The sequence below is a fragment of the Entelurus aequoreus genome, linkage group LG05 (genome assembly GCF_033978785.1).
Source record: "Entelurus aequoreus isolate RoL-2023_Sb linkage group LG05, RoL_Eaeq_v1.1, whole genome shotgun sequence".
Lineage (NCBI taxonomy): Eukaryota > Metazoa > Chordata > Actinopteri > Syngnathiformes > Syngnathidae > Entelurus > Entelurus aequoreus.
Window position 1 is genome coordinate 66,505,879 of NC_084735.1, and position 14,397 is coordinate 66,520,275.

The 14,397-nt window shown below is 39.6% G+C and overlaps 1 protein-coding gene across 4 annotated transcripts in view; it reads left to right on the forward strand.

Annotated features, from left to right (window-relative positions):
• cadm2a (cell adhesion molecule 2a) overlaps positions 1-14,397 on the forward strand; it is a 599,539-nt gene that overhangs the window by 570,386 nt on the left and 14,756 nt on the right. The window contains exon 9 of one of the 4 annotated variants that reach the window (XM_062048687.1): positions 13,013-13,115. The exons of the other annotated variants lie outside the window; for them this stretch is intronic. Coding sequence (XP_061904671.1) covers positions 13,013-13,020 — 8 coding nt within the window. The 3' untranslated portion in view covers positions 13,021-13,115. Of the gene's footprint in view, positions 1-13,012; positions 13,116-14,397 lie in introns of those variants that run through there. 4 annotated transcript variants of the gene reach the window in all.

A 14,397-nucleotide genomic window follows, 5' to 3' on the forward strand; every position in this document is an offset into this window, starting at 1 on the left:
GGTGCATGTCTTTGGAGGTGGGAGGAAGCTGGATTTTATTGAAAAAATACAAACTTTTCCTAGCCCTCCCATGAATCGGTCAAGCGCCCCAGGAGAGAAAAAATCCTGGAGCCGTCCATATGACTGACTGACTGAAAGACAGATGTACATACAGCCTGATGAAAGACCAGACAGATTGATGAAAGGACAGAAGGAGGGACCAGCTGATGCCTTTAGAGAAAAGAATGAGTAGGAAGGAATTTCTGGAGCTACGTGAAGCAATAAAAAGCCCCAGCAGGTTTACTACCCCTTTTAACAGAAAAGCTAGAACGTTCTAAATGTAATGAGAGCTGAACAAAAAGCCTGCTGAAAAAAAAACTACCATTGTTTGGACAAATGGCTGTTTTGATTCTGTCTCCGTATCCCTCTACGATAACGCTGACCCAGCGCCACGTCTGCTACGCTAACTCAAGACTTCAGTGAATTTGACTGACATATCAATTTAAATCTAACGTGCTGTGTTAAGCAATATGCAGAAGAGCTGGCAGACCCCCCACCTACTCTTAAAGCTGAAGTAACTCTCTTCCTTTCTCCCTTCTCAAATCTTTTGTTTCCATTTCGCTTATTTTTCTCTCCCGCTACATCGCTCTTTTGGATAAGAGGCTTCCGCACAATAGTGGATACTCATCATCTTCTGATGTCTGTTTGTGTTGCGCCGCGACGCAAGAGGAGCTGAGCTTCTCCGAGTATATCTTGAGGGAATCTGGATATCAGACTCCTTTACGTCGTCCCCAGTCGCAGGATGCTACGCTATCTGCTTTCATGTGTCTTCTTGATTTATTACCAGCTCATTTCACAAGCTCCAGATGAAAGCAAACAAGCATGGAGCGCTTCCAGCCCCATGACGTTTTGTCTTTTTAATAAACGTGTCCGCCTGTGCCAAGGAAACACGTAGTTTTGACTGTGCAGCTTGTAACATGGGAAAATAGCATATCATACACTTTCATTCGTTTCTCTCCTCACTTTTTGACACTATCCTTCTTATTCTTTATAATCAACCTACTCATTTACTAGGGATGTGCCGATCAATCAGCTACCGATCAGTATCGGAAGATTTTTGAAAAAAAATACATGATCGCCACTAATCCCTTTTAATGTCGATTCCCCAGTGGCTGACACTGGATTTGTTTACAGTCCCCCAGCTGTCAAGCGGCTAGCAGCTAATTATGTGTTTCCGTATACAGTGAGGAGCCGCTCCCCTATGCTAATAACAATCACCTCCAATACAGCAAATAAAATGGAATTTTATGTATTTTTAGTATCATTATTAAGTAACATTATCACGGGAAGATGAGGCTTAACATGTTACACACCGAGAGCAAGTCCCGACCAGGCATACTAATAGCTAAGCTAACTGTAAGCTAGATTTAAACAACACCAAGAAATAAGTGCTTAGTAAAGTTTAAAAAGTGTAAATGGAACCACGTTACAACAGAAAGTAAGCAGCTATTAACAGGAAATTAACAATTACTGTACATTACTAAGAGTCTAGAGAGAGGATAATATAACAACTGTTGGTGTGTGAGCATTGTCACAGTCAGTACACGACAATATATTGATTTATAAATTGGTGGTGTCGACATCAAGGGTATTATCAGCATATGATTGATTATATGTATATAGTATAATATTTAAACAACACATAGGTTGATTGGCAACACTAAATTGGCCCTAGTGTGTGAATGTGAGTGTGAATGCTGTCTGTCTATCTGTGTTGGCCCTGCGATGAGGTGGCGACTTGTCCAGGGTGTACCCCGCCTTCCGCCCGATTGTAGCTGAGATGGGCTCCAGCGCCCCCCGCGACCCCGAAGGGAATAGGCGGTAGAAAATGGATGGGATGGATGGACATTCAGAACATTTGTTCTCAGGACAGGACCTTACCTCCTTTTGCACTATTTTTCTTTTTCTTTCCTTTCTATGTTTTATTGACGCACTGATACTGGAGTTGCTTTTAATCTAATTGTACATGTGTGTAGTGACAATAAAAGGAATTCTATTGTAATCTATATACTAGAGTGATTCGGTTGATATTTTGTTTTGTGTTTTTTTGTTAAAAGTCAGTGAAAAACTAATTTCCCTGACATGGAGGGCTTTGAGGGCAAAAACCAAAGGATTTGAATTACTTTTTGCTTAGTTATTGTGTACTATTGAGCTACTTTTGTTTAAACAATTGTATGTAAAAAGAGAGAATAAGGTTTATATTTTTAAACTGTCAACAACTCTCACCATAGAGACATTTACAGTTACTGCATGTCGGATGATGGGTATCGTATCCGGCAGCATAAAACCCTGATCGGCACATTCCTACAATATACACATATAGGCCAAGCTATCTTTCACCACGAGGAAAACGTAGGTTTGAAACTGTTAAAGGCAGGGGTGCCAGTTAGGTCGATCTCGTAGAGTGTGTCAGTCGATCGTGAGGCATTAAAAAAATAGAGCTAAGAATTACCGACAATCAGTCACTATGAGGTCACTTTATTGATATTCAAAGCACCCGAGGATCTTGTGAGATGACGCTGGCTTGCTTCAGGCTTAGTATGGAAAAAAAAAAAAAAAGACCGTTAGGAACGCCAAGAGCACTTTTTGTTTCAACAGACTCTCTCCCCATCCTGCCTGCGTTAACAAAAAAAAGAGTCTCCTACTAGGGTTGTTCGGTATACTAATAAAGTATCGGGGTATTAATGAATTAAAATTGGTACTATACCACCTTTGAAAAGTACCGATACCGCTCTTTCATCTAAGTGTGACTACAGAGCCGAGGCGCATGATCAAAACGCACACACAAAGTGCATAATCTCATGTTGGAGAGGTAAAATGGCAAAAATCTACAATTCCGCTGGTTAATAAAGAATTCACTAGAGTTGTACTGGTTGTTTCTGGCATCCTCTTCGACTCTTGCTGCAAAGAGGAATGGGTGAAAGATAGGTGTGCCATGCTTGTCACAGTGCATTCAAAAAGACTTGATGCCACAATTTCTGCCAAAGGTGCATCAACGAATTATTGAGCAAAGACTGAATATTTATGGCCATGTGATTTTTTTTAACAAATTAGCAATTTTTTTTTTCACATTGTCATTATGTGATATTGTCTGTAGAATTTTGACGACAAAAATTAATTAATTCCATTTTGGAATAAGGCTGTAACATAACATGTGGAAAAAGTGAAGCGCCGTGAATACTTTCCGGATGCACTATCATCGAGAGGTGTTTTTGTGCTCCTTATCATGTCGGAAAAATGTCATGAGACCCAATTTCCTAAAATGCTGCTTCAAAATGCCACAGTACATGTTGGAAGTCATGTCTCCATCTGCACCCATGCAGCCCCAGACCATGTTTGACTGTAGACAATTAACTTGCGTTGCCAGCTTTTTACACAATATTGGCTGTGTATTGACTCATTTTCGGTGGACAGTAAATCTATACTGCTGTGCACTGACTAAAGTATATCCAAGTTTAATTTCAATATCATCGCCCCTTGAGAAGATATGCAGTGTGGCAATAAAAAGGTTGCGGTTATGTGAGGCATAGCCTTTTATACGCGTGGCCATGTAGCTTATTGAGGCATTTATTAAAGCTTGCAGGATTATTAGCCAATACATTTTTGATAAAGCAGACCTGATGGTTCTCATAAATAGTATAATTAGATCCACTATGCCTACTGACAGTTGTTGACCTCGAGGGTGTAAATCGGGAGCAAAGATAAAGATTCCTAATCTGTGGTGAATGATGCCAGACTGAAGCCTGTAGTGTTGCCTGTGATTCATTGTATTGATTAAGTGTTGCAGCGTGCGCCTGGTCAGGCGTAATGGCAATAATAAGTCTTCCCCTAAGCGCCAAAGGCCTGTGCAATGTCATCAAAGTGTACGTAAACATGTCCTCGCTCACGCCAGTTCTTCTTCGTGGCTTTGCTAATTAGCCATGACCTTGCGAAGCAGGAATTTCTTTGAAATATTTGCGATTCATTCCTCATAATCAGTATTCTTTTGACCAAGCCTTGGTGCCTAATACCAGTGCTAAGAGCAGGGCACGCCTCAGAAGACAGCAATTATTCATGGCCGGTGTCTCAGCTTGTGGAGGAGCAGAAATAATTAAATAAAGCACACAACCAGCGTCTTGCACGCTCAAAGTTATCGTTTCTTAGCTCCATTAGTTTTCCCCGGAAACAATGCACAGCCAGCCGCTGACGTGCAGCAAGATTGTCCAAAAGTGTTCCAAAAATGTGATGCAACTCCACAGAGTCCATCCATAAACGTCATGTTTACACCGCATGCTCTCAAGCTAAATAAGCAAAGCCATATTCAGCCTCTTCCTCTTGAAGTTAATAGCATGAAACTCGTGCTGAGGTTAAAAAATGAAGCTAAAAGAAAGAAAATGTTCCTCCATAAAAAGGCAGGCAAGTCCTTATCTCAAGTCTACAAGTATTCAGGATGCAATGGTGATGGTCTGAAGACTTGGAACAACTGCCGGTTTAATAACCAGCATCCCTCTGGGGTATTTTCCTTCAGGGTTTGTGCTGTTTGCATTTAAAGACGATGGGTCTTTTCCCTACAATGAAATATTCATGAGACTCGCTCTTCATTCGGAAATTTACCTTGCAAAATAGCAAGAAGAAACATTAAAAAGTTCTGAAAATAATGCAAGGAAAGCTGTGACAAAAAAACAAAACACGGAATTAACGCTGCAATTAATTAACTAACTAAAGTTTGCAGTACACTTGGACTGCAACCAAAATTGTGTTTAGCTTTTTCCAATTAATTTTGTTACACAGAGGTAATCGCCACAAAGATGAACAGTATAGAACTGTAACTTAATGCGAAATAGGAAATTATCTGTCTTCTCAGCACAATACAGTATCAGTTGCATACATTATGTACAGTAGTTTTACATTAACTCATTTTTACATGTGAAATGCAAGTAAAATGTTACCTAAAAGTTTGCCTGTTTTGTTGTATAGTTTACAAGTATTAATAATAGTTATGTTTTAAAGTAGTACAAGATTAATACAGGCAACAGTTTGAGCTAGTTGAACTTTTTTCACCAAGTACCACCTCAGAAAAAAAAAACTTGGATCTCCACGTACCACCATAATGCCCAACATTAAAATACAGTAGTCTAGTAGGCCTAGGTATTCTTTAAAAACAAGAAAGAGTTTTTTTTTAACAAATATATTTAATATTTTTGGCCATTAACATTACACACAGTTTGAAAATAAACACTGTTTGAATATAGGAAAATAAAATGCTGTACTTAAAGTGAAACTTTGGCGTACCATGAGATGGAGCCTGCGTACTACTATTGGCAAAGCCATGTATAGAGAGCGTATGACCAACCGGGTTTGAAAGTTGGCAGCAAAATGGCGCTCTGTAGTCACGTGAGGGGCTTTTGACAAATCAGAGAGAATATGCCCAGGGCTATCTCCTAAATGATTGGTCCAAAACCCCTGACTTGACTACGGGGCGCCATTTTCCTGCCAACTTTAAAGGCCTACTGAAATGATTTTTTTTTATTTAAACGGGGATAGCAGATCCATTCTATGTGTCATACTTGATCATTTCGCGATATTGCCATATTTTTGCTAAAAGGATTTAGTATAGAACAACGACGATAAAGTTCGCAACTTTTGGTCTCTGATAAAAAAAAGCCTTGCCCCTACCGGAAGTAGCGTGACGACACCGGAGGAAGGACTGCTCATATTTTCCTATTGTTTACACCAGCAGCGAGAGAGATTCGGACCGAGAAAGCGACGATTACCCCCATTAATTTGAGCGAGGATGAAAGATTCGTGGATGAGGAACGTTAGAGTGAAGGACTAGAATGCAGTGCAAGACATATCTTTTTTCGCTCTGACCGTAACTTAGGTACAAGCTGGCTCATTGGATTCCACACTCTCTCCTTTTTCTATTGTGGATCAAGGATTTGTATTTTAAACCACCTCGGATACTTTATCCTCTTGAAAATGAGAGTCGAGAACGCGAAAAGGACATTCACAGTGACTTTTATCTCCACGACAATACATCGGCGAAACACTTTAGCTACGGAGCTAACGTGATAGCATCGTGCTTAACTGCATATAGAAACAAAATAAATAAATCCCTGACTGGAAGGATAGACAGAAGATCAACAATACTATTAAACCATGGACATGTAAATACACGGTTAATGCTTTCCAGCCTGGCGAAGGTTAACAATGCTGTTGCTAACGACGCCATTGAAGCTAACTTAGCTACGGGGCTAACGTGATAAAATCGGGCTCAAATGCAGATAGGAACAAAATACATAAACCCCTGACTGGAAGGATAGACAGAAAATCAACAATACTATTAAACCATAAACATGTAAATACACGGTTAATGCTTTCCAGCTTGGCGAAGCTTAAAAATGCTGTTGCTAACGACGCCATTGAAGCTAACTTAGTAACGGGACCTCACAGAGCTATGATAAAAACATTAGCGCTCCACCTACGCCAGCCAGCCCTCATCTGGCTGGCGGAACATCCTCCCTTGAGTACTGTTCAATATGTCCGACGATTTCACTGTGCGGTCGGTTGATGTGAATTAAGTGAAGTGAATTATATTTATATAGCGCTTTTCTCTAGTGACTCAAAGCGCTTTTACATAGTGAAACCCAATATCTAAGTTACATTTAAACCAGTGTGGGTGGCACTGGGAGCAAGTGGGTAAAGTGTCTTGCCCAAGGACACAACGGCAGCGACTAGGATGGCGGAAGCGGGGATCGAACCTGGAACCCTCAAGTTGCTGGCACCGCCACTCTACCAACCGAGCAATACCGCCCCATGGTCGGATCGGACTCCTCTATCCGAATCGGAGTCAACTACTCATTGACCCCCCCTAATAATTTGTAAGGGTAAAATAATCCCACAAAACTCTTGGATTATCAATTTTAGAGCTATTTTTTCTGGAAAACTGTCGTCCAATTCCGCATTGTACGACCTCAGGGGCATTAAACTTTAGAGGGTTTCAGAGTTTTTAGTTGCCTGACTTTTAAACATGAAGGACAAAAAGTGCACTGTGTACTCCTGCAGGTGCTCGTGTTCAATCAGCTTTAGACGGCAGGAGAAAGCTGCTGTTAAAACTCAATAAGTGAAAGGACAATTTTCATTCCTCGGAGGGATTTCTAACAGCTTTATTCCATTTCCATCGATCTAACGTTAGCGAGGAGTTAGGACGCGCGATGAGCAGAAATAACATTTTCTCTGGCGGCTGCTCGGTGGCTCTAAACCAGAGAGGTTCCGTTCCGAAGAGGGGCACGGGGGTTTAGGTATTAAATAGCGACGACAAGCTTCTGTCCATTTCCAACCCCCCCGCATAAAGCCGACCGGCGCAGGACGAATTAAAACATAATGCAAAGGTCTTAGCGCTTATTGCTGAGCCAGCTTATTGATGAGCTGTCACATTAACTGGCTTTGTGGAAGAAATATGGCAACAATTTGAAAGTAAGTGTAGAACAGGGAGGGAGAAATCATTAGATCTCCAGGCTCAGGCGATGAATTACATGTAATAGCCCCTCTATTCATTTCAGTTGGGCGGTAGAGGACACGCGTGGACACATGGGGAGGGGCTGCTTCACCAAGTGTTTGAGGCGTCCCTCTGAGGTCTGCGTGAGGCTTTTCTTTCACTCCCGACATAAACCGGCCCGCTCACTCGATTATGGCGAGAAAAAGCGGGAGAAGCAGCGGCAATACGTTATGATCAAGTTAGCGCTGTTGCTTCTTTTGTTAGGTTTGTTTTTTTCTCAGCAAGGGCTATCGACGTCACGGAGCACAGAGCTGCTGGGATAGATTGATTCTCCCATTGGGGTTAATGAATTCATATGATTAATTATCTTACTTTGATTATAACTTCGTTTTCATTGTGAGAGCAGGACAGGAGGGAGGCTGCTTGAATATTCAAGAGAGAGTCGGCGACCATGTGAGGGTTTTATTGAATGATTAGCAGAAGTAATTTGTTTTCTGAATCTAATTAATCCTCTCGGAGCCGCAAAGCAATAATCTGCAAGGACACCACAAAAAACAACAACAAAGAAAGAAAAAAAAAACACACCTGCTTCAGTAGCCTGCTTTCGACTTTCTCTCACATCGCACGCTTTGCTGTCTTCAAAAGGTTAGTTTGTCTCCCGTCCTCCGACCTGCAGGGAGTCCTCCATCTTGGCATGAGATGAACCTCAACTTGCAGTCTTAGCCAAAAAGTTGGGCCTAATTGACTTATTGAACACGTCCACAGGCACTTTGCAACACTTAATTTCTCGTATAGCCTACTCTTTGCTAACTGCTGCAAACATGTAACCACAAACTATATAGCTTGCACTTTTTAAGGAACCATTCTTGGTAATGTCGACCTAAGTCAAAATAGACCCCTTGATCCCCTCAATATGAACATATACTAATAATGTCAATCATTTAAAACATATACTAATAATTCAATTATTGATTTATTCGTATAATACAATCCAAACTACATATTTAATAATATTAATTTACAATCATTTTCAGTCGTTTAAAGAAAGGATTTCATAGTTTATATATATTTTTTTGTCCTGTCCAGCTTCTCAGGCAAATCATATAGTTCATGGGTGTCAAACTCTGGCCCACGGGCCAAATTTGGCCCGCCGTGTAATTTCATTTGGCCCTTGAGGCAATATCAAATTAACATTAGAGCTGGCCCGCCGGTATTATACAGCGGCGGTGCCGCCGCATTCACCGCTAATACTCATACTTGCCAACCCTCGATTTTCAGTGCCCCTCTCGAAAGTCTCCCGGGGCAACCATTCTCCCGAATTTCTCCCGATTTCCACCCGTACAACAATATTGGGGGCGTGCCTTAAAGGCACTGCCTTTAGCGTCCTCTACAACCTGTCGTCACGTCTGCTTTTCCTCCATACAAACAGCGTGCCGGCCCTTGTCACATGATAGATGCGGCTTCTACACACACATAAGTGAATGCTACGCATACTTGATCAACAACTTTAACACTGTTACAAATATGCGCCACACTGTGAAACCACACCAAACAAGAATGACAAACACATTGCGGGAGAACATCCGCACCGTAACACAACATAAACACAACAGAACAAATACCCAGAACCCCTTGCAGCACTAACTCTTCTGGGCTACAATATACACCCCCCGCTACCACCAAACCCCGCCCGCCAACCCCGCCCACCTGAGCCCCGAAATTAATGAACTAGCATCCCAGAAAAGATGCCAGGTATCTGGCTTGGGCACATCAGATTAGATCAGTGTGTCGCAACTGAGCAGTAAAAATGCCTGAATGGTTGATTTATTCATTGTTATTTTATTTTCAAATTTATTAGCCTGTGGAAAAAGTTAATGTTGATATTTAATGTTTTTTCGTAAAATAGAAAAGAGGAAATCAATTTGTATTTAAATTGTATTTGCTTTGCCATTGATATTTTTGAATTATTATTATTTGAAACTCGATTTTGCATGTCACTATAAAGTTATATAAGCCTTGCTTGTTCAATATTCAATGCAAAACTTGTTTGGGTCCCTATTAAAAGGTTAATTTGTTCAACCTTGGCCCGTGGCTTTGTTCAGTTTTAAATGTTGGCCCACTCTGTATTTGAGTTTGACACCCCTGATTATTATAGTTGATGTAGATGCCCATATTGGCTGTTCAGATTTACTTTACAAAAGAGAAGTGTAGTGTTTCATAGTATTTTAATGCATGTTTTAATCAAAAATGAAAAATATCACTATTTGTTAATGCTGACCTAAGTTTAAATAGACCCTTTGACCGCCTGAATAAAAACATATATATTTGTATATTTTAATAAAATATGACCCCTTAAATATGAATAACAAGTTTAATATATATATATATATATATATATATATATATATATATATATATATATATATATATATATATATATATATACAAACATACTTACATACATACGTATATATATATATATATATATTAAAGGTGCCGTATGTAATAATTTCATGTCAAGTCATCATTAAAATGGCCCTGAGATGCCAAAAGGCATGAATAAATCATGTTCTTTTCGAATACCTTTATAACTGATAACGGTAGTTCAGCCGCGATAAGCTCATTTCAAAATTGTTTTAATTTTGATGCCCCGCCCTCCACCGTTTGACCAATTAGAAAGTCCGTGAGTGTGTCACATCCAGGTTACCAGTTAGGCACCGCCCTCTTCGTCGAGCGCCTGCCACTGGTAAAGTTACTAAACATGTCAGACCTTAGTAAATCTAAAAGGTGTCATTGCGATTCTCAACTTATTCATGACAAAGCCAGGAACAAAACAAGGATTTTTATTGGGATGCCTTTGAAAGGTGGAGACGTTTGAAGGTGTAGAAGATTTTTTTCATCTGACCCCAAACATTCTAATTTCCTCCATTTACGTTTTCTTGTTACTTGTGATACGTTTGTAAATGGAATTGAACATTTCGTATGTAAACTATATTGTCCAATACAGTCTATGATCTTGTCTAACAAAACTAATATGTTAATGAAACGAATGCTTAAGTGTGATGGTGCTTCGCTCCTAGTGTAATGCTTAGCATGCTAGCCCGGTCAATGACACATCGACATATAGGCAAAATATATGCCAATTAGCCTGCATTTCGATGTGTCATCCAACTCACAGGGCAACATTATTTTCGACAAATAAAACCTATGTGGCTATGGGTAGTGTCAGTGCCTATTTTGTTCTCAATATGCTGATACACTGAGGAAATGTGTTCCAACATTAGCACGGCTAATTGCGGTTTCTGGTACTGTATGTGCATCAAACACATATGGGGTGGTATTTGCTTGGCACAATATAATGCGTTACATGTAATGATTTTCTACTTTGTGTATTGACATGGTAGTAGGCTATATGATTTATGCGTAACGTGGTTTATGCGTAACGTGGAATGGCTTTTTGAATCGTACTCTGCACTGAAAGATGGTGATGTGCGTACATGGAAGAGAATGCAGTGTGTCAGGTTGGATGCAACATGGAGTTATGCTAAACAAAATGTGGCGGTAATTTTAGTGTTGGCCTCGACTTGCTATCAAAGTAGGCCTATGCGATATATAACATATATTATTATTTCGATGGTGGTCCGTGCGGTCAAACTAGACATTTTAGCAGGGTAATGCCAACAATCTGTACCGACTCCTGACGAAAATATTGCTGCATAATCGACATCAGTAAAATTCTTGCAAGAAGCATAAACAAGAGAAACCTACAGCGTAGGCGATTGCCATTTGAAGTTCCTTGGAGTAGGATTCGGATTCGGCTGCTTATCTGGCAACATTCTGGCAACCATTTCTGGCCATTTTACTACATATGGCACCTTTAATCATCAAATGATTGCATTTATAACAATATACATATAATTAAATAATATTAATCCACAATCATTTTCTTTGATAAAAATGTAAGATTTCATAGTAATTGAAATGCAATTTTAACAAAAATTTTAGAAATGTAATGTGGAAGAGACCATATTTTGTAACGAAAGTCAAACTTACATACTTCTTATCCCAGCTAATCCGCAAAAAAAGGGTATATAAGATGGAAAAAGTCTGAAATAGATATACTTAAATGCTATGCAATAAAGCAATATTATTATAAATGTATTGATAATTATCTTTAAATATTATTATAAAAATATATGAATGAATGAATGTTTTTGTCTAGTTATTGGTCATAATATTAGGTACAAGCTGCACAATCCAACGATGACAGGGTTTTGCGTGTCGTTTTTTGTTGTTGTTTGGAGGTGAGGCAATTATTTGTTCAAGTGGTTAATGCTCTTGCCAACAAAAAGATTATATCGCTCATTGCTACTACCGCATTGACCCATGATTGATTGATTGAGACTTTTATTAGTAGGTTGCACAGTGAAGTACATATTCCGTACAATTGACCACTAAATGGTAACACCCGAATAAGTTTTTCAACTTGTTTAAGTCGGGGTCCACTTAAATTGATTCATGATACAGATATATACTATCATATATACTATCATCATAATACAGACATCACACAAGATAATCACATTGAATTATTTACATTATTTACAATCAGGGGTGTGAAGGGGGCGGGGGTAGGATATGGACAGCAAGTAGTGGACATAGAGAGAGAGAGAGAGAGAGAGAGAGAGAGAGAGAGAGAGAGAGAGAGAGAGAGAGAGAGAAATCAGAAGGCATAAGAAAAAGTGTCTGCATTTGATTGTTTACATTTGATTATTAGCAATCCGGGGAGGGTGTTAGTTTAGGGTTGTAGCTGCCTGGAGGTGAACTTTTATTGCGGTTTTGAAGGAGGATAGAGATGCCCTTTCTTTTATACCTGTTGGGAGCGCATTCCACATTGATGTGGCATAGAAAGAGAATGAGTTAAGACCTTTGTTAGTTCGGAATCTGGGTTTAACGTGGTTAGTGGAGCTCCCCCTGGTGTTGTGCTTATGGCGGTCATTTACGTTAAGGAAGTAGTTTGACATGTACTTCGGTATCAGGGAGGTGTAGTGGATTTTATAGACTAGGCTCAGTGCAAGTTGTTTAACTCTGTCCTCCACCTTGAGCCAGCCCACTTTAGAGAAGTGGGTAGGAGTGAGGTGGGATCTGGGGTGGAGGTCTAGAAGTAACCTGACTAGCTTGTTCTGAGATGTTTGGAGTTTAGATTTGAGGGTTTTGGAGGTGCTAGGGTACCAGGAGGTGCAAAGATATAAGACGGCTTTGTATATAGGACACCTCTGCGTTTTTATTACTTATTTTTAAGTAAGAAGTCAGTAATAAGTGACACATCTCCAGATCCCGAATATAAAACAACCCAGAACATAGCGTCACATATTTGAATGTCAGCCATTACTGGAATTTAATAAACACCCAAAGAAGTGAACTAACAGTTTTTTTAACCATTGTTCAATCCACTGATATTCTTATCCTCTTGTTTGGAGGGTGACCGTGGAGCAGGGCCCTGAAGGAGGCCGCAAGCATGATACCGCCATCAAATCAGGATTTAGTTGAAACACTTTTGGCGGAGTCAGTGGCCGCAAACTTCTTTGATTTATTCAACAAGGCCGGTGGACAAGGAGAGCGGTATAAATATTGGAGGAGAAGTTTGCTCTGCTATGCTTTCATGAAATCACAGAGAGAAGCTTTGTGATCATATTACAGGGTATCCGCGGGCTCTTGAAAAGTCTTAAAACGTTTTCAATCCAACAATTTGAATTTAAGGCCTTAAAATCTCATAAAAGGTCTTAAATGTGATTTTGAAAGGTTTTACAAATCTATTAACGTCACTTGTATTGAAAACATGTATAATCTTCATTCTTGCTTTTAGATGTTTCAATTTTTGAGGACGCTATTACGCAAGTACAAAACCGAACTAAAGTCGGAATGTATTGCGTGCCATAAGTCTGTTCTTACAGCTTAGCATAGCAGCGGAGTAAACTAAAGAAAGCCCACAGCAAATTACTTGCATAAGATGGGTAAGTGCAAGTTCAATGATTTGTGGCTCCGCAATGATCAATTTGATGTATGCTTGAAGCAGTTAGATGGAAACGTATTAAGTGTTTGGGACCCGGATGTGGAGCCATCGAAGAGAAGCATTTGTAAACATGGCGGTGAAAGTAAATGGAATGATAATGTGAAAGTAAACAATTGGAGATAAGTCTGTGTCAAAAGATGCTGAAACGCCACAAACACTTGCACAACTATAGAAAGATCAACCTAAGCCCCTCAAAAGGAGTGTTATGTGGGTAAAGTGGTGCCAATTGCTGAAGGAGATTAGTTTATTATTATTATTCTTCGTGTCAATGGTCAACAAAATAAACAAACAGTTGTACATTCATAGATTGAAAAAGAAAAGGTTGCAGACCGAAAGGGTTTAGGCTGAAGTTGAACACTTATTGCGCCTAACCCTATAAACAATGTCAAGTACAAGATGAACTTCCGAAAATTATGAAATGTCCTTTGTACAACATATTATAAATACACATTATACACAACATAAACACAGTTAAATTATATACACAGTAAAGGCATGTGATATATCCTTGTACACGTGTTAAACATTTGCACCAATTATATACTATATACAAACAATTATACTTCCATTATTATTTATATCTCACATTTAGTTTTTAATTAACATTGATCATAGTATTGAAGTGAAGTGAATTATATTTATACAGCGCTTTTTCTCTAGTGACTCAAAGCGCTTTTACATCGTGAAACCCAATATCTAAGTTACATTTAAACCAGTGTGGGTGGCACTGGGAGCAGGTGGGTAGAGTGTCTTGCCCAAGGACACAACGGCAGTGACCAGGATGGCGGAAGCGGGGATCGAACCTGGA